The 27,837-nt window shown below is 32.1% G+C and overlaps 2 protein-coding genes across 21 annotated transcripts in view; one reads left to right on the top strand and one right to left on the bottom strand.

Annotated features, from left to right (window-relative positions):
* LOC139521921 (cilia- and flagella-associated protein 206-like) overlaps positions 1-1,440 on the bottom strand; it is a 32,275-nt gene extending 30,835 nt beyond the window's left edge. The window contains exon 1 of the mRNA XM_071315674.1: positions 1,324-1,440. The gene's annotated coding sequence lies outside the window, so the exon portion shown is untranslated. The remainder of the gene's footprint in view (positions 1-1,323) is intronic.
* The window catches only part of LOC139521918 (dedicator of cytokinesis protein 1-like), a 110,574-nt gene continuing 84,160 nt past the window's right edge, over positions 1,424-27,837 (top strand). For 14 of the 20 annotated variants that reach the window (XM_071315657.1, XM_071315649.1, XM_071315650.1 and 11 more), the window contains exons 1-12: positions 1,454-1,625; positions 16,110-16,193; positions 17,530-17,626; positions 18,167-18,272; positions 19,821-19,910; positions 23,808-23,863; positions 24,235-24,322; positions 25,095-25,130; positions 25,292-25,324; positions 26,453-26,601; positions 27,227-27,308; positions 27,586-27,649. In XM_071315657.1, the coding sequence (XP_071171758.1) occupies positions 1,580-1,625; positions 16,110-16,193; positions 17,530-17,626; positions 18,167-18,272; positions 19,821-19,910; positions 23,808-23,863; positions 24,235-24,322; positions 25,095-25,130; positions 25,292-25,324; positions 26,453-26,601; positions 27,227-27,308; positions 27,586-27,649 (931 nt within the window). In that variant the 5' untranslated portion in view covers positions 1,454-1,579. Of the gene's footprint in view, positions 1,626-16,109; positions 16,194-17,529; positions 17,627-18,166; positions 18,273-19,820; positions 19,911-23,807; positions 23,864-24,234; positions 24,323-25,094; positions 25,131-25,291; positions 25,325-26,452; positions 26,602-27,226; positions 27,309-27,585; positions 27,650-27,837 lie in introns of all 20 variants that reach the window. The other 6 variants (XM_071315665.1, XM_071315667.1, XM_071315668.1 and 3 more) reach the window with 2 other exon arrangements.

Here is a 27,837-nt window from a genome sequence, read left to right on the forward strand (position 1 = left end):
CGCATCCCGCTTACACTACAAATGTATATGTAAGTAAGCAATTTCTCATTTTTTTTTCATTTCCCGGGTCCCGCAAGACCTCATTTCCCGTTTTCACGCCACAATAATTTGACTTTCACGCTTACAAAAAATCGGCAATCCTGTGTCACGCCTAGACCCCAATGATCTTCAATCTTCAATCTTTGTCGTGATGACAGAGTAATCTCTCTTGTAAATTATCCTCTCTTGTAAAATAATTATCACAAATGTAGTTTCTCCTTTGTACTTATATATTGTAGGTGGCGCTTTAAAAATATTATAGAATTATTGTATGAAGTGAAATAAATTTAAAAAATGGTTTATTAGGTTATTGAAATGGCATGAAAAATTAAAAATATAAAAAATTTAAAGAAATTTGTATCAAATTATCCACAAAAACGGTTTGTTTCCTCTATGTACTCCGCTAATAGTTGATTGATATTTTCTGCATTTGGCAAATTGATTGTTAATAAATTGTCTAGATCTGTTGGAATTTGTCCTGTTATGAAGTATATTTGATGAAATAATTTGTCTCTGGCATCTGAATACAGGTCACATTCAAAAAGGTAGTGTTGTACATTTTCTTTTTGTTTGCAGTGATGACAGGTTTCCGAGTTGATGTGCTGGTTTATTATAAATTGGTATGCATTTAATTTAGAATAACCTGTTCGTAAACTGTTGATTATGTTGTACATTTTTTTTGACGGGAAGTCTTTTTTAACTTTATCTTTAACTTCAGGATGAAATCTGAAATAGTGACGTCCAGTATCACTATTTTCCCATCTGCGTTGCCATTTTTTTGTAACAGAATTTCTAGCTGCTTTTTTTACATCTTGTTTTGTAAACACTATGTCATCAACGGCTAGTGTTTCTGCTTCTTTAGCAGCTTCTTTTGCCAAGGAGTCTGCCTCGTCATTTCCTTTTATGTTAGCATGTCCTGGTGTCCAGTTTAGATGGGGGATAGGAGGGGTCTTGATCCCGAAATCCCGGACTTGAAAAAACGAAATCCTGAGGTCCCGAATTTAAATAAAGCAAATCCCGACATCCCGAAATCCGAAAAAAAAGATTCCCGGATCCCGAAAGGGTCAATCCCGAAATCCCGAGCTTAAAAACAACCGATCTCGGAGTCCCGATAAAGGTCCTATCCCCCCTCAGTTTAAGTTTATTAAAAATCCCCAATGAGACCCACATGCAACTGCAAGACGAACTAACTTGAGGATATTTTGCAGCTACATACGTGAAACTACAGCTCAGGAAACTATAGTCAAGTTAACGTCATATCTAAATAACTTTTTTTTAAAATACCTGCTTATTCTACTTCTTTTAACCAAACTGAAAAATGTTAAATGCCGTGAAATTCAACTAAAAATATCTAAAATGAAACTTCAACGTCCATATTGTTTATATCCTTGGATACAGTGCGCGCGCCTAACCCGGAAAAGAAAGTAGAATCACGTGACACGAATGGAAGTCGAGTATCGTCTGTGTACACTTTTATATTTTGTGTAGTGGAATTTTTAATTAAGTTATGATTAATCTTCTGACATGAATAAGCATAAAAATGACCAAGTGGGTTAAATTTGATAGCAAATCAAAACATGGTATAGGTAAGCAACCACATTTGTCATAAAAACTAAGTAAAAAAAAATGTAGAAAATGGATAAGGAAGTGATGTTGAGGAGGTTGATGATGGGATTGACACAGTTACACACACCACTCTTAGCCATGACATTGTTGTTCTGACCATGGTATATCTTATCTTAAACACGTGTTAATTATTATGCATATCATTTCATGCAATCCCTTTGCACATCATTTTTCTAATATTTATTATAAATAATATGAGGCAGGCATAACCTGTGAATGGGGACGAAGTCTGTATGTATAATTTTTTTTACCTCAAACATGTTAATAAAGGAAACGGAAATACTGTAACGTTCCCGATTTCGGTTCTGTGGTTAGGGATTTAGCTTTGACGTTGCTTAAGTTATGACGACATATTCAATGTAAACAAAAGAAACGCTTCCATCAGGTAACGTTTTTTTCAAATCAAACAATTATTAAAAATGAAATTGTATTGAGTTCCAATCTTATATTTTACTAGACTGATACATATAATTTTCTTTTCAAAGTCTCATGCAAACAAGACAGATTTCTGCGCAAATGCGGGGAAAACCGGAACAGGAACTAGATCTGAAAAAAAAAGTTCTGATCTAAGCTTGCAAATGATTCATAATAAATGAATTTTTTAGTTTCAGATAAGATATTAAAAATTGTCAGTCAGGACTCTGAAAAAATCATGCAGTCTTAATTTGTGTTGACAGCACAGGCACTCGTCTCAGATTTTCCCCCCCTATATACCTTTACATAACACAAGGTACTTAACTTGCATTTTAGAAAAATGTCAGGTGGTGACGAAGTTACGTTATATGCCGCTTTATAGGCTGTCAACCCCACTAAAACTTGTTTTATCGTAAATCTAAATTGATTTTCTTTACAATGGTATATAACATGCCTACATTTGTTGTTGAAATCATCCGTAGCAATCCTACCAAAGTATGTCAATCGTAATAATTTTGCAAACTGCTGAAGAATTGGCAATAAACGTGTCACGTCACCTTGTCTACATTGTATCTCGGTTTCCGATTGGTCAATTCTATTGGAAAGTCTAAATGATTCTTGGAGTTATCTGATCTTGTTTTATTTCATACGTAAAGTCAAGAGAGAGTCTGCATGACATTGATGTCATGGGAAAAATTTGTAACTTATTAGACATACCACAAACAACACTTGTTAGATTTTTTTTCACGGTATATTATACAATTTAACTAACTGTATGATAAGTTCTATTCATACGAAAACTAACAGTTTTTTCTGAAACAATTTTTATTATTAATCATTTACTACATGAGACGTGTATTGCCAATTTTGTGTAGGTTGACGAAATAATTACGATTGACATACTTGTGTAGGATTGCTACGGATGATTCCGACAACAACAGTAGGCGTGTTATACACCATTGTGAAGATAAATCGATTTAGATTTACGGCATAACAATTTTTAGTGGGGTTGACAGCCGAGACACGGCCTTTTTAATGTAATTTCGTCACTGTATGACATTTTTCAAAATCGCGAGTTAAGTACCTTGTGTTATATAAAGGTATATAGGGGAAAAAAATTCTGAGACGAGTGCCTGTGGTTTACATGTATTAAATTATAATGTTTATGCCCCTGCACTAGGCGAAGAGGTCGTTAAGGTTTGCCCTTGTCTGTTCACCCTTGTCCTACTGTATGTATGTTTCTAAATTGATTTCAGTTCTCTTACTTTTGTTTCCTCAGCCAAATGTTATGAAACTTGTACACAATCCTTATTTCTGTAAAATGCAAATCTAGTTTTAATTTTGGTGGTGTCGTGTTATTTCCTTTCTCGAGTTATGTCCCTTTATAAATGGAAAAAAATATGAATTTGCTGTTTCTGCACCCTAACTTTACTTTGCCTCTACCAAATGGTATTAAACATATACACAAAATTTATTACCAAACACAGATTAAGTTTGAATTTGGATGGTGCACTTAGTTGCTTATAATTAATTAATGGAAAATTTTCAAGTTATTCTGAATATGTTCATATTTACAAGCCAGCATCTGTATCTCATGAACACATTGTTTTTTTATATAAAAAATATTTGGACTAATCACATACAAATGACATTATATACATGTATTTCCAAAATACATATTTGTTTTGCACTTAGGGCAATATCGAATATGTGCAGTTGTTTCTCCATAGGCGCTAATGGTAACGTTTTTTTCTGTAGCTCAGTCCATATTGTAAATTTGGATATGTATGATGGCTCCTTTCGAAGCTGAGACATTTTTCCGTTAAATTTTCTGGGTACGAAGTGTGATTTATTTTTCCGTAAATTAGCATTCCCCCGAAAAATCCTTTTGTGTTGCTGCTCATCATGGTAAAAAATCCATTTTTTCACACAATAAGTTCTTTTAAAATTTAATACTTTGAATACATTTAATAACTTTGTATTTTTTACACTTTTAAATTATTCTATGGTCCTCTACTTTGATGAAACATGTTTCCCATGGAGTAACAGGAGTGTATACCATAAAAATGACATATTTTCAGCATAATAAATTTGTTAATCTATTGCATTAAAATCTATTGAATTACAAAAAAGTTGAAAAATGGACTCGTCCCAGAAAAATATGACAAGATACATTTTGTAATATTATTAAATATAGAACAAATTTCTTAAGCTTACACCCTGTATTGACCGGCAGAAAAAGATTTAAGTCATCAGTAGGATCTAAGCATCGCCCCTTTGTTGACCATTAAATGTGTTGTTTTTACAGTTCCTTAATAGTAGGGTGCACAGTATTGAAAAAGACATCTAGTTAACGAGTTTAAGTTAATGGATAACACACTGCTATATTTATATGCAAACTATTGGAAAATTATTATATTTTCAGGTCATGAATGTCGTCTTAAGCTACCATGATCACATTTTTCAAAATTTTGTGGTTTTTTTAGGGTACCAAAAAAAACCCCTCTGTATACAGGGGGGTTTGGATGGGGTTAAATTAAATGATTAAAGAATAATGCCCTTAAAAAATGAAGATTAGAGAATAACAGGCCAAAAAAAAGAAGATTAGAGAAAAAAGGGGTTAATTTTTTGAAGATTAGAGAAAAAAGGGGTTAATTTTTTAAAGATTAGAGAAAAAAGGGATGAAAATTTAATGTTTACAGAATAACAGACCCCCCATCCAGACCCTCATACAGGCCATCTTCAGCACAAAAACTAAAATTATTGCTTTCTGACGTCGTGTTATTTGTTCAAATTTTACTTATCATTTAGCTTAAAATTTAAATTTATCATATAACGAAAGCTGAAAAGATTTATATAATTTAAGTATTTATAAGTACATGTATTTCATGATTTTAGTAAGACTTTTTTTTAGCTGAAATTTACCACATTTTGAACGAAAGAAAATTTATTGCGTGTTACTTTCACGGGATTTTTACTCTGATTACATCAATAAGACCTGGTTCATATGTGTTCCAAATATCTTTTGTGTAATGTTGATCGGCAAGAAGAAAATAGCAATTTAAAACAAAAAAAAAGTGATAATTCTGCCTTGATTCAAACACGCCTTTTCTCATGCCGTTAATTGTTTTGTAGCTTACACTATCAGGTCATTAACTAGGACATTTGTCACTAACTTCATTTCTCTTTTTTGCTTGTTGTATGGTCGATTTGTATGTTTTGAATACTGTAGTTAGTTTGAAGATCGTTATTTTGTTTTAGGAAATATTTTGTTTGTTGGTTTTTTTAACTTTAATTGTTTATTTAATAATTGTAATATACAAATCAAATCCTTTGATCATGTTTCAGACCCGTAATATGGCACACATTCACAGTCCTGTTAAACTATGTCCATCAAGCCCTAATCGAAGTAGGAATAAAATAAATGTGTTATATGTTAGGATTCTTCTTCTGAATTGCTTATTAATATGCGAAAAATTAGCACAAACAAAAGCCGTATCAAGGTTCTGGGAGCACGGAAAGATCATATATTTTAGTATATTGCATTATGCTTCAGACCTAGACCACCTACCTACTGATGATTACAAATATTGTACCATGCACCATTCTTTCTATAAATCTTACACTAGCAGACACAAATGCAGTTATTTTAAAGCTGAATCAAGTTCTTGTTCGTCCGTAAAAGTGTTTCAGGTCATATATAGAAGGTCGTCAAATTCCTGACTGGAAAAAGTTTCTTTGAGTCAGTGAGAACCAGCATGCCTTAATCAGATTTCTTGGCGAATCGATTGTTCAGCATCATGGTAGATCAACAGTTACTATGATACATGAGGAAGTCATTTATCTAGCTAGCACTTCCAAGGACCCTTGATCTGCTCAGAAGGAGTATTCATGTTTTAAGAATTATTTTGCTCACATGATGAAGTAGATACCCACATGATTTTTACATGCTATTCATGTAGACTAAGAGTTCGGTGGGAAAGGCATCAAAGGTAGGATAATAATAAATTCACGAGATAGAGATGTACTGATCTTATGCGTTCATTACTTCCCCTCCATGCAGCATCCGCATGAGCTAGGGTTTCAAACAGGCACTATAACTTGCACACAAGATTTGCGCCGCTATATACCTGTCTACAAAATATGGAAAAGTCTCGGGTTTGCCATTTGTAACATTGTACCAGCCGCACATGTTTTAAGATGATGCGATACGTCATCCCTGTTTAGGATCGGTAAGCACACTGTTTTTTTAGTCTTGAAGACAACCCAGATGATTTTTATACGACCGCAAAATTTGAAAAATTTTTCGTCGTATATTGCTTTCACGTTGGCGTCGTCGTCGTCGTCGTCGTCCGAATACTTTTAGTTTTCGCACTCTAACTTTAGTAAAAGTGAATGGAAATCTATGAAATTTTAACACAAGGTTTATGACCACAAAAGGAAGGTTGGTATTGATTTTGGGAGTTTTGGTCCCAACGTTTTAGGAATTAGGGGCCAAAAAGGGCCCAAATAAGCATTTTCTTGGTTTGCGCACTATTACTTTAGTTTAAGTTAATAGAAATCTATGAAATTTTGACACAAGGTTTATGACCACAAAAGAACGGTTGGGATTGATTTTGGGAGTTTTGGTTTTAACAGTTTAGGAATTAGGGGCCAAAAAAGGGCCCAAATAAGCATTATTCTTGGTTTTCACACAATAACTTTAGTTTAAGTAAATAGAAATCAATGAAATTTAAACACAATGTTAATGACTACAAAAGGAAGGTTGGTATTGATTTTGGGAGTTTAGGTCCCAACAGTTTAGGAATAAGGGGCCAAAAAGGGACCCAAATAAGCATTTTTCTTGGTTTTCGCACCATAACGTTAGTATAAGTAAATAGAAATCTATGAAATTTAAACACAAGGTTTATGACCATAAAAGGAAGGTTGGTATTGATTTTGGGAGTTTTGGTCCCAACATAATAAGGGGCCCAAAGGGTCCAAAATTAAACTTTGTTTGATTTCATCAAAATTGAATAATTGGGGTTCTTTGATATGCCGAATCTAACTGTCATGACTGTGTATGTAGATTCTTAACTTTTGGTCCCGTTTTCAAATTGGTCTACATTAAGGTCCAAAGGGTCCAAAATTAAACTTAGTTTGATTTTGACAAAAAATGAATCAGTTAGGTTCTTTGATATGCTGAATCTAAAAATGTACTTAGATTCTTGATTATTGGCCCAGTTTTCATGTTGGTCCAAATCGGGGTCCAAAATTAAACTTTGTTTGATTTCATCAAAAATTGAATAAATGGGGTTCTTTGATATACCAAATCTAACTGTGTATGTAGATTCTTCATTTTTGGTCCTGTTTTCAAATTGGTCTACACTAAAGTCCAAAGGGTCCAAAATTAAACTTAGTCTGATTTTAACAAAAATTGAAATCTTGGGGTTCTTTGATATGCTGAATCCAAAAATGTACTTAGATTTTTTATTATGGGCCCAGTTTTCAAGTTGGTCCAAATCAGGATCTAAAATTATTATATTAAGTATTGTGCAATAGCAAGTCTTTTCAATTGCACAGTATTGCGCAATGGCAAGAAATATCTAATTGCACAATATTGTGAAATAGCAATTTTTTTTTAATTAGAGTTATCTTTCTTTGTCCAGAATAGTAAGCAAGAAATATCTAATTGCAAAATATTGTGCAATAGCAAGATTTTTTTTTAATTGGAGTTATCTTTCTTTGTCCAGAATCAACTTAAATCTTTGTTATATACAATATACAATGTATATTCACTTTTTACTACCAACTGATAAATTAAAATAATCTTTACCATTCAGTGATAACAAGCAGTTTTTTTTACATCTTAATATTTTATGATGTATTTAAATGAGTAGTTATTGTTGCAAACTCCATTAGAAATTTTAATTGAGATTAGTTTTGGAATAAGGGAAAGGGGGATGTGATTAAAAAAATTGGGTTCAATTTTTCTCATTTGAAATTTCATAAATAAAAAAGAAAATTTCTTCAAACATTTTTTTGAGAGGATTAATATTCAACAGCATAGTGAATTGCTCTAAGAGAAAACAAAAATTTTAAGTTCATTAGAACACATTCATTCTGTGTCAGAAACCTATGCTGTGTCAACTATTTAATCACAATCCAAATTTAGAGCTGAATCCAGCTTGAATGTTGTGTCCATACTTGCACCAACCATTCAGGGTTCAACCTCTGCGGTCGTATAAAGCTACGCCCTGCGGAGCATCTGGTTCCGATTTGTCAAACCTTTCTTATTGTGACATCGATGAATCTATAGATGCAGCCCAATATCTTGTTGTTAGTTGAATGATCTCAAGTCAAAACTCAAAATAGATCATTGTGACCTAAACAAAGTGAGCGCAAAATTGGCTAAAATTGTCTGTTCTATGGTCGGGTTGTTGTCTCTTTGGTACATTCCCCATTTCAATTCTCAATTTTACAATTCAAAATTTCTCCCTTGTCAAACTTCCTACTTGTGAATCTACTTTTAAACAATAAATCAGGTGTTTTTATCTTGCTCCAAACGCATATATGTAGGAGAAGCAAGCTATCTAAATGTGACTGTGCATTTTTCTGAAATTTTTGCTTTGACCTTTGACCCTGATTTAAAAAAAATGTGACCACCGTAGACAAGGATGACAACGGCATAAAAATTTACGATGAGGTTCTCCTCTTTCCCATGATATAAAATATAGCTGTGTGTTATTCCGTTAAGGCAAATCGATCAAATTTTTTGATTGGGCACCCTACTATAATACCTTTGTTTTAGTAACCCTTTTGAATGATAGTAATTAATTTACTTAGTTTAAACATATTTATTTATAGGGGATTGGGAAACAAGTTTTATAACTTATACTAATCCCTTTCCACTTTGTGGGTGCGAGTGCTGCCTTGTAGCGGCATTAGCCTATTCTTTTTCGAAATCTACAAGGGTGTCTTTAACGTGCAAGAGATATCGCTCTCTCTTAACACAGGTCAGCCATTTATAGTCCCCTTCCGACGGACTATCATCGTTTCCTCAAGACCATACTCGCAAATGGTGCCAAATTTACTTGATTAGGTTATTGCCAGTTTACATAATTAGTACATTTTGTACATGTAACAAATGTACACTTAATAATGGTTTATTTTTTTTCAGTTTAGACTATTATCTAGTCCTAGGTAATTATATTGAGGGTTTTATACAATAAGACACCGATCAACAGTACATCATAAAATGGGTATAACTCTGTGTTTCTATCTTGTAAATATATTACCGAGCAAGTACTCGAGTATCACTCTGTAAATCTAATGAGTAATCGATTAGGAAATCTTCACCAAGTTGACAGTGATATTGTTGTCTTTTTTCAAAACTACCTCTACCGTTTTTTATCATGATTGGGAAAATGCATATTTTTTATTGAAATTTTCGGAGAGGGGAAAGAAACAGAAACAATGATGGTACTTAATGCATTGAAAACCACATGTGTTACAAACACCATGATGATTCTGATCAGAAAACCGGATCTCAAAAGTGCTTCCTAATATCAAATTAATAACATGAATACGAAATTTACAAACATTACTACCAATGCCATCACTGTTTGGGGAAAATGTAAAACTTTTTGGGAGGAATTTTAAGCCATTTTTTTTAGTAATTGGGAATTTTCTTTTGGGGAAAAAGCCGAATTTCGGCTGTAATATGAGGCAATCAATATCACTGGTTGATATCCCTAATTATTATTATAAGTCAATTTTCTCTGAACTAGTAAACATTTTATTAAGGGGGCCAGCTGAAGCCCACCTCCAGGTGCAGTATTTTCTCAATGTGTTAAAGATCCATTAGTGGACCTGGGCTGCTTTCTGTACTTTGGTCCGGTTGTTGTCTCTTTGACACATTCCACCTTTTTATTCTCAATTTTATCCAGCGTCATAGGGTAATATGATGTTATATTACTTGATAATTTTGCCGTCTGAAATAATTTTCTTATATAAATGTGTTTTGGATTTGATTTTTGGAACAAGGTTATATTTCAAAATTCCTTGTTTAGCCCTCTCAAAAGGGATTCATAAAGGAGTAGGTCCAGTAAGACCCCTTTTTGGCCCCAAAATATAGCAGTTTTACAAAATTGTTAAAATGTAAACTTTTATTTATTTATTGGACAGTAGAATGCTTCTGCTACATAAATATGGCCTGTTTTGACAATACAATACACATATATCGGGTACTAGCACCATTAAGACATGCTAAATTACTGAAATCTTCACTATTCTAGCATTTTGGTTAAATTTTAGACGGTTTTTGTGTAAAACGAAAGTGGGCGCATTCGTGTTCATCCTTAATATTGAAATGTAAGTTGTATTTGATGATAATACATAACATATATGAAGGTTGAGAGTGAATACATATATGCGGCCACTTTCATTTTTGACAAAAAACATCTGAAAAGTGACATTTTTCGCCATATTTGGTAGATTTTTCATATTTGAGCTTGAATCGGGTCGTTTTTAATGACTTAATCAGTTAAAATCTTTCACAGAAACTAATTGATTCAAATGAAATAGACACTTAAGTGTTTAAAAAGTGGTCAAAATCTTTTGTCAGATGAACCTGAAATTTGAGGCCAAAATCGGTCCTTACCGGACCTTCTCCTTTAGGAAATCTATGATAAAAATAACAACCGTTTCCTGAAGACTTACTAAATTATCGCTCCAGTTTATTATAACATGTATTAAAATCTCATCACTTGGATGCAATTTACCTTTAAAATTTGTATATTAAAAACAAATTTTCACTCCTATTGACCTAAAAACAGAAGTTTTGAAGAATAAAGTACTACAGTTTAATTTAAATGAATAGGTTTCTATACTCAAAACACTGCAACAATACTTGGAGTCACACCAGGAAACTTTGATATCTCTCCTTAACCCTTTCCTCCATGGATTTTTTTTTTCTTGCATACTTGATTTGCATAGGATTTTTTCAATAAAAAAAAATCATAAGGTTTAAAGTATTAATGCATTGTGAAAATGAATATTTCATCAATGAAATTCAAATCAGATATTCTTATGAATATCCTTTTCATATTGGATACAATTTTTTTTAAGTCTGATGCAGACATTTTGTAGTCGAAGCGTTTCAACTGAGGAAATTATGAGTGCCATTTCTGATTTTGCATAGATTCCCTTCATCTTTTTTTGTGATATCGACATCTCTCCTAACACAGTGTTACACCGGGAAGTTACTTGCTCTAATCCTTCTTATCTACATGATCTATGCCGACATTTGCAACAGTCAGGGTTTTAAAAATTCTTTTGTAATAAACAATTGTATTTCCTGTGTATATATAATAAGGTATGATGTCTGATTGCCTTGAGCAAATGAGTGTTTTATAATTAAAATGTTTTGAAAAAAAACCCCAACTTTTCTAGACTTTGTACTTGTTTTTTTCTCACATTTAAATTATTATTTTAGTAATGAAAATGGACATACTTTTTTTTTAAACTAACATGAAAATTACTGGCACTGAATAAATGTGTGAGAATTTTATAGAAAATTGTATGTCTCGAACTTTTCTATATATATGGGAATTCATTTTATTATGGGTATAGGAACATGCAGTATGAGTGCCATTGAGACAACACTCCATCCAAGTCACAATTTATAAAAGTAAATCATTATATCTACAGACACTTAAATCAACCTATTTTGAGTATGGTTTATCCTCGAAAAATGGCAATTGATGATGAGTAAAAAGAAACCTTGATAGATAAGGAAGGTATCAAAATCCTCCAATCACATGTCATTGTGAGAAGGAAGTTATTTTTGGGTAAAGAAAACAGATGAGGGGATGAAGGCCTCTATAAGTATGTAAAAGAATTTTTATACAACCACAAACAAATTTTGCACTCGTATATTGGTATCACGTCGTCGTTGTAGTTGTCAGCGTCGTCCGAAGACACTTAGTTTCCAGACAATAAATTTAGTTTAAGTGAATGGATCTATATGAAATTTAAACACAAGGTTTGAAACCACAAAAAGAAGGTTGGGATTGATTTTGGGGTTATGTTTCCAACAGTTTAGGAAAAAGGGACCCGAAAGGGGTCAGAATAAGTAATTTTCTAGTTTCCAGACAAAAACTTGTGTGTAAGTGTATGGATCTTTCTGAAATTCTACCACAAGGTTCCATTCCAAAAAATGAAGGTTGATTTTGGGTGTTATGGCCCAACCTGTTTAGGAACTAGGGGTCAAAAACAATACGTTTCTAATACTTTGTATAAACTGCTTATTTCTTGACCAATTTCAATGGGGTTTTATTCTTGAATTCTTGGGGTTCTAAAATATGCTAAATCCAACCGTGTATTAAGTTTTTGGAATTTGGTCCCGTTTTTAAATTGGTCCACATGAGGTCCAAAGGGTCCAAAATTAAACTTTGCTTGATTTCACAAAATCTAATTAAAAATCGATTTATCAGGGTTCTTTGATATATGCAAAATCTAACTGTGTTTTTAGATTTTAAGTTTTTGGTCCTGTTTTTAAATTGGTCTACATTAAGGTCGAAAGGGTCCAAAATTTAATTTTGTTTGATTTTAACAAAAATTGAATTCTTGGGGTTCTTTGATATGCTGAATCTAACCATGTATTTAGATTTTTGATTTTTGGCCCTGTTATCAACTTGGGGTCAAAAGAGTCCAAAATTAAATTTTGTTTGTTTGCACCAAATACATTAAGGTCAAAAGAGTCCAAAATTAAATTTTGTTTGTTTGCATCAAAAATTGAATTCTTTGGATTCTTTGATATGCTGAATCAATCCATGGCCATGTATTTAGATTTGGGTATTGGACCATAATAGGTAAATTTTAAATTTTTAAGTTCATTAGACCACATTCATTCTGTGTCGGAAACCTGTGCTGTGTCAACTATTTAATCACAATCCAAATTCAGAGCTGTATCAAGTTTGAATGTTGTGTCCATACTTGTGTAGCAACAGTTTTTATTCACCATTATGTAGCAATGGTGTTTTCTACCGTTACTAAGAAGCTATGAGACAGGGGTACTGCCTTGGTTCACTATAGCTCACTCACATATTTATAAAGGTACTCCATTATATAATTATAACTGTTAATTAAACATACAACATATTTCATATAAGACAGATTCACAATAATATTAAATTCCAGCAATAGATGTTTATATGACAAATGCTTTTCTCAAAGTCATCCCAAACTATCAAACTTAGAAACTCTATAATCAAATTAACTGACCCTTTAGCTTATTACTTAATATTCTAAATTTAACTTCTGCATCAAACCTCTGACCTTTTAATTACCAAATAGAAATGCTGAATTAGACAGAACATATTTATATTAGAATAAAGTAGAGGTCAATAACCAATTAATTACAATTTATTACTCTCTAGAACTACTGATACTAAAACCAACACCTGTTGTTTACAACTAAAATCAACACATGCAAAATCTTATATCTTCAACATAAAATAATTAGAATACTGAAAGTTATATAAAATGATACTATTAAATTTGTCAAGTAAATTTACTCTCCTATACTTGCCCCAACTGTTCAGGGTTCGACCTCTGTGGTGGTATAAAGCTGCGCCCTGGGAGCATCTGGTTTACTGTTGTAAAAATAGTCCCCATTTTAAAGATATGGACCCCTGCTTCCTTATATCAAGCTAGAACAGAGTGGTTTTATATATTTGCTGCTTTCAAGTATTCATACATACACAACATATACATTGTAGTGACCCGCCAATTGTGCTTGTGAACTTATTATCACTACAGCTCACAGTTACAGCAATGTTTGAATTTGAACCAGGTACAAGTGTTAGCAAATATCATGCATAATTCCACTCATGACTCCATAATTTTCAAACAGTGGTCTCACTTTTCAAAAATCACATTCAAACATCTGACAAAATATTATGGCATGTGCTTTGTCTCATCCTACAAAATATTATGATACAAGATAAATGTTCATTGAGATAGTTTCAAAATGTATAGCATTGACAAAGCTTTTTATTGACCTATTTAAAGGCAGCAACACCCTCCAATTATCCTACAAAATGTTATGGTACTAATGTGCGTTTTGATAGATTCAAAAGGTAGACAAAGCTGTTTATTGAACAATTTAAAGGCAGCATCACCTTCGGACTATCCTACAAAATATTATGGTACAAAATATGTGTGGGTTGGGATAGTTTCAAAAGGTATAAAATGGACAAATCTGTCTACAACACCCTTTCCTTATCCTACAAAATATAAGTGACTTACAGGGTTTATAATACTAGCTTAGTACCAAAGTATAGGTCCAATATTTGGTATTGATATTAACTTCCTGTATGTTCTAATGTTAGTACCAGGTTTCCTGTTAATTAAACTTCTCCCTGATTTGAATCAATTTGAGGATAAAAATGAATATTAACTTCCTTAATAAATTATATTTGTTGGTTTATGTGTTACATGTATAAGTAAAGAATGTTATCACATTTGGACCTCATTAAGTTTTTGAACTGTATATGAGGAAGGCTGCATAATCTTTTAAACACATACTGTGTACACAGTATGATAAGAAGGCAGTTGTATTGTTAACCGGATTTTTGTGACAAAAATGTCAGTTATTGATTTGGGGATGTACGGCGGGCGGGCGGTCGGGCTGTAGGGTGGGCGGGCAGCAATCAAATGTTGTCCATGCATTAACTCACGAACCGTTCAAACAAAGCTTTTTAAATTTTAATATGTTATTACTGACAACTATAGGAAGGTCAAGTTCAATAATGAAAAATGGAGTTTCCAGTCGTGTCCGTGCATTTATGCATGAACTGTTCTATCAAAGCTTCCGAAATTTTAATATGTTGTTACTGATGACAAAATAGAGGTCAAGTGTAATAATGACGATTTTGACTTTTACCGTTCAGGAGTTATGGTTCTTGAAAGATCGTAAAATGGCGTTTCCATTCACGTTGTTGCATTTACTCATGAACCATTCAATCTAAGCTTTTCATGTTGATACTGATGACAAAATGGAGGTCAAATTTGATATTGACGATTTTCACTTTCACCATTCATCAGTAATGGTTCTTGTGATATTGCCAGGACACAAATAAATGTTAATAAATCCTGTTTGCTGTCGTTGTGACAGCCTCTTGTTTTCTCTTATCAGCAATTAAATGTAACTCGAATAATTCAAGCCATTTCTGTGTCCGATTTTCTCCCACACGAGGGCTTGAACTCCTTATGATCATTGGCCGCATCGCCTGCTCTCTGTGAGAGAGAGCCAATCAGCGGCGATCAGGATAATGAGTCTGCGCAACTCTCTTGTAATTGTCTTACCAAACACGTGTGTTCAATTAACACAATCCGATAATAATTAATTAACATCAATTAACATCAGTTTACATCATTTAACATCAATTAACATCTGGAACTCCTCCTTCTTTAGCTGCCAATTTAAATCAAAATTCCCATATTACAAAGCGCTGTGAAAATCCGATTGACGGTCTTGATCGAGGAAGACGTTCAGGCGTTAATGTAGCCTTCGTAGATTAGCAGAATATAACGACTGAATTATTCGGGTTACAATTAAATGCAGGAAAAATTTAATGTTTAGCCATCATGACCATATGAGATCGATTAAAAGTAATACATAAACAACGTTGACTAAAAATGAGGGACCATGATTTATTGTCATGACATCGTGCAATTCCTTCATATCACCAGAAAAATCTAGATATTTGTCAAGGTTTTAAATGTATGGTTATATATATAAAAAAAATAAGTTGTATTCTCATTTATTTCATGTATAATAAGTATTTATACTAATAGACATTAATATTTCCTCAAACTACCATTTGCTTCATATGAAAACTGCACATACACATGTATACCAGTATACATCTGAGACTATTATAACACTTTCATGAGTCTCTGTACTGAACATAAAGCAAATGTTTTACAAATATTAGTTATTCATTTTACTGTACTTGAAAATTTGCCTTACTTTTTTTTTTTAGCTGTATGCAATTTTAAAGTTGAAAGAGTAGGATTTTTGAAGTTATTTATTGGAGATGTGGTACTCATCTATGAAGAAGGAGATGGTATGTTTACTTATGAAATACTGTTACTGGTTATTTGCATAAGCTATAAATTGCAACTTTTTAGTGGAATGTAAAATCTAATTTAGAATTGATTTGAATGAAAGTACTATCTGACAGCTGAAACAGCTTGTGTCTTGTGACTTTACTCTAACTGTCTGATATCAAAAATATTTTCATATGAATGAGAGTAGATAAAGGTTTCCTCGACCAGACAGCAACACAAGGACAAAGAAGATGAAACATCACATCAATGTCAAACGTTTGGTCCTCAGAAAAAGACATTTTTCAACTCAATTTCCTATGTCAACTCAAAATCCCTAGAACCTAGAATGTGAATGAATTTATTAAAAAGGAGACCATCAGAGATCTTCCTTCATCACCAAATTTCAAAATGAAAAACACCAGTCATAAAGTTTTTACATTTATATTTGATATCAATTTCTTCATTTTCTGTCTCAAAGAAAATGTGGTAAATTTAAAGTATAACACTCCTTAATTTTGGATTTTGAACAATGTAAACTATGTTTGAAATAGTTTTAAAGATATTGAAAATCTGTCAGGCTTAAGCCGTAATCTAGACATCTAGTGCTCATGTACAAAAATTTAAGTTTATAGACATGTATGATGAAATGTTTATAAACCTCACAAAGTATTATATAATATGGTACTTAAGAATTGAGGATGTTAAATCTGATAATACTTTAAACGAATATCATTCTTACTTCCTATTGTTTAAGTTGTTTGCAATATCTTATAATTGGACCAAGTCTGAATAAGGAACTTATGATGTTTAGACAACAAATGTTGAAATACATCTTGTTTGTCACAGAAACAATAAATTTGATGATTTTAAGCTAAAAATCTGCTATATTATCAAATTATTTGATTTTATTTACCTTGTACATTAAACATATCTATTCATATGTAAAAGAGTGTTTTATTTTGTCTTACATTTTTTGTGAAACGGGTGAAGATTTATGGTTCAATATTAACCATTTCCCCTGCAGCAATGCAAACCAGGAATGGGACATAGAAATGCCATTTCTGTCTACATGTTTGCACATTTTTCTTATAATTACTCTGATCCATATAGTTATTTGTGAATTTTGGTTAAATTTATGTGAGAGTCTTAAATTAGCAATATCAAAAAGTACACAGGAAAAACTTTTGGGAGCTATGTCCCTTTTTAATATGAATTATGTGAAATAATGCATTGTTGATCTCTGAGCCTTACATTTCTTCACACTTAATGTAAAAGAAATAAGATTCATGTGTATAATAAAAAATTGTTTTCAAAAGTGTTAAATTATATAATATTTATATGTTTATATTTCAGAGTGGTACAGAGGTCAACTTTCAAAGGACAAAACTAAGAAGGGAATCTTTCCAAAGAAATTTGTTCGTCTTAAAGAAATAGGCATAAAAAAAACAGGGTAGGACACAAGTTTGAAAAGTGTATTGTAATCTGAAAAATTTATCAAAATTAAGCAAATGACATAAAGGATAACATACCTAAAATCAAGCTTAAATATTAATTATTTATTACAACAATAAAGAAACAATGTGCAAAAACTATATTTCATATTGACATGTCACAAGATTTTATTTGAAAAATGTGTATTATCTCCCTTTGAGATCTTAGAAAAAATGCATTGAGGAGATGACTGTTTTGTATTTAAAACTTGGCCTTCCAATAAAGCTAGGCAAACTGATGTTTGTAATAGTTTAACCAAGTTTTTATTTTGAGAAAAAGGGTCCTAAAAAGTTAATAAGGAGAATGATCAGAGTATAGGGTAAGCATTAAGATAACATCTTGGCTATTGATTGTAGGCCTTTTTCTATAAATTAAGGTTGTGTTTTATTTTTTAAAGAGATGTTAATTTAAGTATGGATATTGTTTCGATACAGATACATGTAAGAAATTTGTAGAAATAGTATTAATTGTGTTCTTTTCTTTTCTTTTTTTTACTTAGTTCCTTAGATTTATCAGGAAGGATTACTACACTAGAGCTGCCACTCATTCAAGAGATTACCACTGTACTTCGAGAATGGCACAACATATGGAAGCAGCTTTTTGTGGTAATTATTTCAATTCATTCAGTTTTCTGATGATGATCCTACATTTTGATTTAGACAAGATTATCTTGAACAATATATTGATTTTCTTTATACTTAAACATCATATAACATGCAAATTGATGTCAAATCATAATTATGCATATGAACTCATATGAAAAATAATTTAATTGGGGGAGAGGGTGTTGAGGATAAATATAGACAATCACAAGACGAGGACCTTGTGCGTGGTGGAGACGGTTTGGTGAGATCAGCAATAGTGCGCACAAAATTTTGACTTATAATAGACCAATCGTCAAATTGTACCCACTAGAGATACATTCTAATGACAGTCATGAATCTCAAATACTTAGAAGGAGTGTTCGTTTACAAAACTCCAATCAGAGACTGTAATTATAATTGAGAACAATTTCCAATCGCAACTTGATTCAGAGATAGTTTTATATGTGATTCATAGACTTTAAAGTTTCAAATATTTCATGTCTTTTCAATTATAGATTATTTTCTTAATTTGGATAAATTGCTCATTGAACCTTTAATTGCACAAACTCACGGCCCCGAGTATGTTGAGGATAAATAGAGACAATCACTGTACGCGGGAATCATACATGTACCTATACGCTTTAGCGCTCTCTATTTGTAACGTCATGGTTGCTATGTGTCATTGTATTTCCAGCATTAAATCATCCATGTGTATAGACGTCTTTTTCTCACTTCATAACACAACGCATTCTACAATTATACTATCACGAGAAGGGAATAGTTGAATTTAAATTTATCTCTTGATCTTCTAAAATTGTAAACAACTTTTTTAACCTACATTTTACAAAAAGGTTCAATACGTCCACTCTTGGACTGGAGGCTATTTGGCATTAACAATGTCCATCCATCTGTCTTCCTTCAAGAAATATTTCTATCACACCAGAATGACTGTTTGGTCAGCAGTTTGAAAGTGATTACTTGTATGATGTGAGCAGACACTTGCATCCTCTTTGCCCATGCAGTGAACTTTCTCATTATTTTGGACATGCTGGAATGAATTCAAAATTATTTGTGCTTGAACAATTCTCCAGTACTAATCAACAGAATGACTTTATACATTTTAATTGGTCAACAGCTTTACAGCAATAGGTTTTAATGTGTGAACAACTTATAGGTCTGTCAAATACCTAATCTATGTTTTCTGATACTGGGAAATTTTATTGAATAGCAATTTGTCTTTGTAACTTTCTAGTCATATAAAACCTATTTTAATTCTACTACTGAATAAAAATGTGATTTGATAAATGGAGGTGAAAAGTATATTTCTTTGAGACAGCATCCTGACAAAACTAAAAAACATGAATCAAATGATTCAACAACTCAACAACACATATAACCAAAAGACACCAAGAGGGTAACATTATACAATTTTTAAGAAAAAAAACCAGATGTCTATGCAATACATCAGACTATAGAAGGTTCAGAGTCTAAAATAAATTTAACAGAAACTGGTATAATTGGTTATTTCAAAGTTCAACAGATTACAATTGTATTTTTAATATTTTTCAGGAGAGAAGACACGAACTTATGTCTGTTCAAGACATGATGCAAGAACTAATCGATCAAAGGAGAAAAATAATGTCGAGAAAACTTACGGCGGTAAATATTCTAAAATTTTAATTTATTTCTTCTTAGGCCACACCGATTTAATTTCTTGTTCTACGGATTTTTGGACTCCAAAATTTGGGGCGAGCGAGTGATTTGAAAATTTTAATAAAAAAATATTTAATTTGCAAATTTTTGAGGCGAAGCTTGAAAAGTAAAGGCGAGCGATTATAATTTTTTTTTGTAAACACAAAACAGTAGGTTTTGACAATATTAAAACTTGATTTATCACTTGTACTTTGACATTTCTTTAATTTCTGAAGTATTTTTTCCCTGTTCACCAAGAAATAATTAAATCTGGTCTATGTATGTGTGACTGACAATGAGACAATTCTCCATCCAAGTCATAATCAGTTTGAGGACAACCCCTTAATGGTATAAATATCCCTTTTACATGTTTTATGAGGGATCAATATGACAAAAAAAGTTGCTTAAAATATGATATAAATCTCCTCTTTTTGAGTACAAAAGTCGAAGTTTTCAAAGGTTTTGTATAGAAGAACTATACAAATCCTTGGTATTTCTATTTTTAACCGGATTTTTGTGACAAAAATGTCGGTTATTGATTTGGGGATGTACGGCGGGCGGGCAGCCGGGCGGCAATCAAATGTTGTCCGTGCATTAACTCATGAACCGTTCAACCAAAGCTTTTAGAATTTTAATATGTTGTTACTGACAACTGAATGAAGGTCAAGTTCAATAATGGTGATTTTGACTTTTACCGTTCAGGAGTTATGGTTCTTGAAAGATTGAAAAATGGTTTTTCCAGTCGTGTCCGTGCATTTACGCATGAACTGTTCTACCAAAGCTTCCCAAATTTTAATATGTTGTTACTGATCAGGGCTCACGCTACCAGGCGACTTGGGCGAAGAAGTCGCCTTCCCGACCGTCACTTCCCTTTCCCCGACCCCCAAAAGCGAAAACAAGTCGCCCTGTTCTTGACGATAGTCGCTTTCAGTCGCTTCCGTCATCGGACATTTTCAATATTTACCAAGTTGATGAAACATCAATTTTTTATTGATAATTAAAGAAATTCAGACATAAACGATTCATTATCTTTAGAAAAGAGGTTGAAGCATTGTCTTCGTAGTGTGTAGCAGGTTATTTGATAAAAATACAACTTTTTATCACTTCGTGCATTTCTGCAGTTCCGGTGCTTGTTACTCGAAAACGTACATCAACCTCAAATTCGGCGGCAACATAAGTTTGTTACTTCATTTAAACGTGATAAAAGTTGCCTCCAGTAAATTTTTAATCCATTTATTGCATTAAAAACGTCAGGTTCCTTTCCAAATAACTTGTCAAACATCGTTTATTTTTGTAAATTTTCTTGCATTCGTCCGCCATTGACCGATTTCTGAATTCCGGATCTGAACCGGACCAGCTATGACCGAAATCCGTACTTTTACAATAATTACTACGTACGCACGGATGGAACAGCTGACAGAAGAATATTGATCCCAAAGGGAAAAATTACGCATTCCACACGCATTAAGAGACTTTTGGTAACATCTAATTGATTGGTGTATATAATTCCCTATATTTTTTATGGATTTTTTCAAACTATTGATTAAAGTTGCTTAACTCTGAGACTATTATACTAATATCAATATATTCTGGCCCAGCTTAATAACTTTTATATTTTTTTTTTATGAGAAACACTGAATGTCATACACAAGATAATTTTTAATTAAATTGTAATTGATATATTATAATTTCTTTACATTTTTTTAAATAATTTTTTTATTTTTAGTGCTAGATATTTAGTTGGTAGTTTCTCACAAGAACCTTAGTAAAACTTTTAAACAACTTTTAATTTCAAATGTTACTTTAATTGTAATTTTTTTACTCAGATATGAATTGAACAATATAAAAAGAACATTATTTACATATGGCCCTTTATACTATTGTAAAATCCAAAGATTGTATCACACCGCGCGAATGAGCACTTCTCTTTCAAATCTCACCACTTCTCCCTATCAGTTTCAAAAAGAGAAGTCACTTCTCCCTATAATTCTGAAGTAGTGTGAGCCCTGTTGATGACAAAATGGAGGTCAAGTTCAATAATGACGATTTTGACTTTTACCGTTCAGGAGTTATGGTTCTTGAAAGATTGAAAAATGGTGTTTCCAGTCGTGTCCGTGCATTTTCTCATGAACCATTCAACCAAAGCTCTTGAAATTTTTATATGTTGTTACTGATGACAAAATAGAGGTCAAGTTCAATAATGATGATTTTGACTTTTACCGTTCAGGAGTTATGGTTCTTGAAAGATCGTAAAATGGTGTTTCCATTCACTTTATTGCATTTACTCATGAACCATTCAATCTAAGCTTTTCAAATTTTAATATGTTGATACTGATGACAAAATGGAGGTCAAATTTGATATTGACGATTTTCACTTTCACCATTCATCAATAATGGTTCTTGTGATATTGCCAGGACACAAATAAATGTTAATAAATCCGGTTTGCTGTCGTTGTGACAGCCTCTTGTCTTTTCTGCATCAGTAAAATGACCCCTTGGCTGAGGGAGGGTTGTTCTCAACCTGATAATAACAAACACAAAGTCAAAGTACGGCCTTTTACACAGGGCTTTGATACAGACCAAACAGCAGGCTATAAAGGACCCCAAAATTATTAGCGTACACAATTTAAACAGGAAAACCAACGATCTAATTTATATATCCAAACGGGAAAATACCAATGAACAACATCAACAAACGATAACTGCTGAACGACAGGCCCCTGAGACAATCAGGACAGGTGCATAAACATGCAGCGGCTATGGATAGTTTTGTTTCGCCAGCATACAATATAATTGCAGTTGAAGGCAAATCCTTCAGAAGTTCTTTGTACTTTATTCTAACAACGATCATTTTTTGATAGGGAATATAAGTAAGGGGGAAAGAAACCAAATTTTTTGTTCTTCACGGAAGTACCCGCTGTTATAACTTTTTATCGGAGCACTCCAGGTTTCATGATGAAACAAATATTCTCACAGATATTTACACAGTGTGGTGGGGTGCTTTTATGTTTAAAATCGTAATATACAGGTTAGACTGTGATTTTAAAAACAAATGTTGATTGCTTTTTATAATATTTACACAAAAAAAACGGTGCAGGAAATGGGCATGATTACATTTCCGGATGCGCGAAGCGGGAATATTAAAAAAATTAAAAAAATCTGTTTTGAAAAAAATAGGTGCGGGCGGGTCCGTCGAACAAGGAATCAAATTGGTGTGGCCTTATAAACATTTGATTTCTTAAGTGAGATGTTCCATTAATTTTTACAATATGATAAAACTATCTCCTTTTGGTGTTTGAAAGCAGACATAATTTTCAAATCAGCAATTAAAGTTTAGCTAAAATCATCTGTATTATGATGAATTTTTTTGGTGATGAGAAATTTGAAATATATTTGAGGTTATGGGTAATATTTTACATGAGAAAAGTGGTTTTTAGTTGCAAGGATCGATGCAACAACAGGAGTCATATATTCTTTAGCCTGTAAATCCATCCAATCCAATGTCATCGAAATTTTATTGTTCTGTTTAGCCTTGCAAGGTTGAAATTAAGGTTGATGTTAGATTGATCATTACGTTAATTTTATATCAACATAATCAAATTCATTCATAAATTCATCAAGCTGCAAACTACACATAATATCCATAGTAAAGGATTGTGTTACATGCAGTACATGTTGCAGTGGTAATAAATTGGGTATATATATTAAAGGTAGTTGTGAGTAGAAGGGTATTTTAAAAAGTATGTAAAGGTTATTTTATTTGGCATAGTCAAATTGAAACATGACTGTTAATATGGCACATAGTACAGTGTCCATTGGTCAGATGTATAACTTATAAAGTGCAATACAATTTGTTTTTTTCAGGAAGAACTAAGAGACATTCAGCAGAAAATTGCAACAAAAATAGATTTAGGAAATGCGTAAGTTTATATAGTCATAAAAGAAATGTTTTCAAATAAATGACCAACCTTTCGATTTTATCACCATCTTGCCTGTTTAAAACAGTGTTCACGTAATGTTGAAACATTTTATGATTGTTTTTTGGGGTAAAGACAAACCGCAAATTTAGATTTAACAAATTTTCAACAAAATATTATTAATATATAGGTGTGTATGCACACATTGGCAAAACCTTGAAATCAAATATGTACAAAAATACAATTTTAACTCAAACCATGAAAATTAGTACCCTTAATAAATGAATCCACAGTAACAATTAAATACTTAAGTTCTAAATTTTTGTAAATTAATTTTAATGATGTACTTATCTTGGCTGTTATTATTTTATCAGCTTATTAGGATTAGACTTGGTTGTTAGAGATGAACTTGGTAGTGTCTTGGATCCTGACGTAACCAGTACAATACAGTTGTTTAGACAGGTATGATACTTTCTGGGATGAACACATGTTATTTTCAAGTATTGAAATTTACTTAAGTTTACTGATTTAAAAGTAAAACCTTCAAAACTATTGCATTTGAGTAGACATTTTACCTGTGATTCACAAAGGATGTTGTGTTTCATAGTCCGAAACTTGCATTACCTTAAAAAGTTGAATATTTGGAGATTAAGAAGATTGAGCATGGTCTAAAATCTAGATTAGTAACAGCCTTTTAGAATAAGTTTCAGAAAATTGATAAGTTTACGTTAAAGAATTTATTCTGTATAAGCATTTATTTATTTAAATTGTTTGACCAACATTGTTTTTATCAGAGGATGTAATGGATTTACCATTTATGTTAAAAATTTGATGTTGCCATTTGGAAAAAAAATACATATAACAAAGGATATGGTATGATTGTCAATGAGACATCTCTCCACAAGAGACCAAAATGACACAGAAATTAACAACTAAAGGTAATTGTACGACGTTCAGTAAAAAGCAAAGTCCATACCTCATAGTCAGCAATTGAATTCCCTGGAAATGACAAATATAAAACAATTCAAACGAGTAACCAAAGGCCTAATTTATGTTTAAAAAAAATAACAAAAAAAATATGAAAACACAAACGACAATCACTGATTAACAGGCTCCTGGCTTTAATGTGTAGAATGAATACAATGTAAAACCATTAAGTATTACTGTCTAGTCAACATATTATAATTTTCAATACACATATTCCCAAGTGCTAATTTTGTCATCTGTATTTTAGCACGAAGAAGCCTCAGAAAGAATAAAGTCAGAACAGGTTTGATATTTTTTTATTTATTAAAGTATTATTAAAAGCTGTATGATATGGTTTTATAATGGCTATTTCCATAAATATATATATATTGTATAGGAGAATAAGATGACACTTGTATTGAAATATTTGTACACCACTTAACTTGGAAATATTTGATATTGTAGGAGCTTGGTATTAAGGACACGCAAAGAGAAAAAGTATTTATATATTAATTATATATGCTTAATTATGTTGAAGCTTTGATACAAGATATATACTGATCATAACAGCTTTATATATGAAACTAAATGTTAACTTAGAAAAATAAGCAGAGGGAAAATATCTGTTTTATAATATAGTTTCCTTACCTTTACCTTAATTCTCTCCGCACCAGAAGTCGCATAAGACCTCCATGCTGATATTCACCCTTTTGTATCTTTTGCCACTGTTCTGGCTACGTTCCAACTTGTCCATCCTTGTTGGTTCCTTTCTCTCTCTGCTGTTCTTCTCCATGTAGTGTTTGGACTTCCTCTAGTTCTTTTCCCTTCAGGTGCCCATTGTAGTGCTACATAGCTGTTGTTGTCTCTTTAATGCCTTAATATGTGTCCTATCCATGTCCACCGTCTCCTGATGTTTCGGGTGTTAGCAATTTTGTTTATTGTTTTGTTTGATGTCTTGCTTTGCCATCTTATTTTTAGGATTTTTTTAGGCATTGGTGTTCTACAGTATTAAGTTTCTTTTCTTCAATGTTTGTAAGTTTCCATGTTTCACATCCATACAATAATACAGGTCTAACTCTTGATTTATACAGGTGTATTTTTGTTTTTCAGCTAATTCCTCTTGCATTCCATATATTTCTTAGGTGATTAAATGTCCCTCTTGCTTTCTGTATTCTGTTCTTGATGTTGCTACTTCCTCCTCACTCTTTGTCCATGACAGCTCCCAGGTATGTGAACTTGTCTTTATCTTCTACTTTCTAGTTGTATAGTATTATCAACTGTTTACTCTTTGAATGCTTGGATTTCAGAGTTTTACACTTTTTGGGGTTAAGTTTCATTCCAACTCTTTCCTTTCTGTTGTTAATTTCTGCGTATTCTCATCAAGGTCCCTAAGTTTTGAGGAAAGATATTATAGCTTGGTTATACATTATTTATCATTTGAGAGTTTTAGACAAATGAAATTAAGTGAGAAGCTTGATACATGATAAATTTGCAGTTAAGAATATCTTCTTTTTCTGTTTAATTTTAATTTCTTATTTCAAGACAAGTAAAATTGTATGTATTAAATGATATTTAAAGTTGTATAGATGTTTTCAAATTTCTTTATTCTTTGTTGTGTTTTTGCAGATTGACAAAACTAAAGATGAATTGACTAGTATGAATTGGCCACAGACATTTAACATTTATGTAATGTTAAGGAACTTTGTTTGCAGAATAGGTGAAGATGCTGATTTGTTGATGAGTCTTTATGATGCTAAGCTGGGGAAATTTATCAGGTTCGTAAAATCTTCATGTTAAGGTATTTTAAGATTGGTCCTCAACTCCTTCTTTAATGGTCTTTTTGGAGCAACAGTGAACTTGGTGCTTTTCCTTTGGTAATGATGCACATTGATGTTATACTGCTTTCCATAATTAGATTTGTGGTGCGAAGAGAATATAATTTCACAATGAAAATGTAAAGAAAAAATGAAATGATAATGTTATATATGTGTATTCAATGTGTATAATTTATGAAAGGTATATTTTCTTAAAATTGAATTCCAGTGATATTTTGATTCTAAAAGAATTCCAGTTATATTTATAACGGAAAAAGTTAGGACTGTTCCATTTAAAAATACATTCATAATAAGCATGATTAAGGCGTAAATTTGCATTTGAAATAAGTTAAATATTTCAATGTTAATTTGAATATTAAATGACATTTTTCTCACTGGTCTTATTTTGTGTTTACACTCAGAAGGTTATACCAGAGTGTAAACCAGAATAAATGTAGTAGAAATTTTAGTATTAATACTGATGACACAATATGAAGTTGCCAAAAGAAAAAAGAAAATGATGCTGAATGCATAATGACAGTATTTCAAAAACTGCATTTAACTATATTTAATGTTTTAATTACAGTGAAAACTATGTTGTAAAATGGGGTAAAGAAGGTGTTCCAAAGGATATAGACAACCTGAATAACTTTAAAGTTGTCTTTACTGTAAGTTTAGAATTGATTAGCTAATTTAATATTTGAATAGGATACAATGATCTTTTTGAAATTTTTCATCTTATCATCTATATATTCATATAAGAGATAGGTAAAAATCACTTGATTTAAACATAAGCTAGAAATAAGGAATGATAATTATGTTTTTTTTCAAAGAACAATTCATGTCACAATGTAACGTCTGGAAAACTGCCATGTTGAGATTATTTATTTGTCTAATTGAAAACAAGATATACATCATTATCACTTGAATTATTTGATTTTGTAGGACCTTGGTATTAAGGACAGGCAAAGAGAAAAAGTATTCCTAGTCATTCAAGTGGTTAGAGTTGGTATGTTTGGTTTTTATACGACCGCAAAAATTGAAATTTTTTTTGGTTGTATATTGGTATCACGTTGATGTCATCATCTGCGTCGTCGTCCGAAGACATTTGGTTTTTACACGGAATTTACGTATCCGTTTCTGGTCCATGGTTTACCATTGTCAAGTTAACATCCGTTTTAAGAATGTGATTTTGAT

The sequence above is a fragment of the Mytilus edulis genome, chromosome 4 (assembly GCF_963676685.1).
Source record: "Mytilus edulis chromosome 4, xbMytEdul2.2, whole genome shotgun sequence".
Taxonomy (NCBI): domain Eukaryota; kingdom Metazoa; phylum Mollusca; class Bivalvia; order Mytilida; family Mytilidae; genus Mytilus; species Mytilus edulis.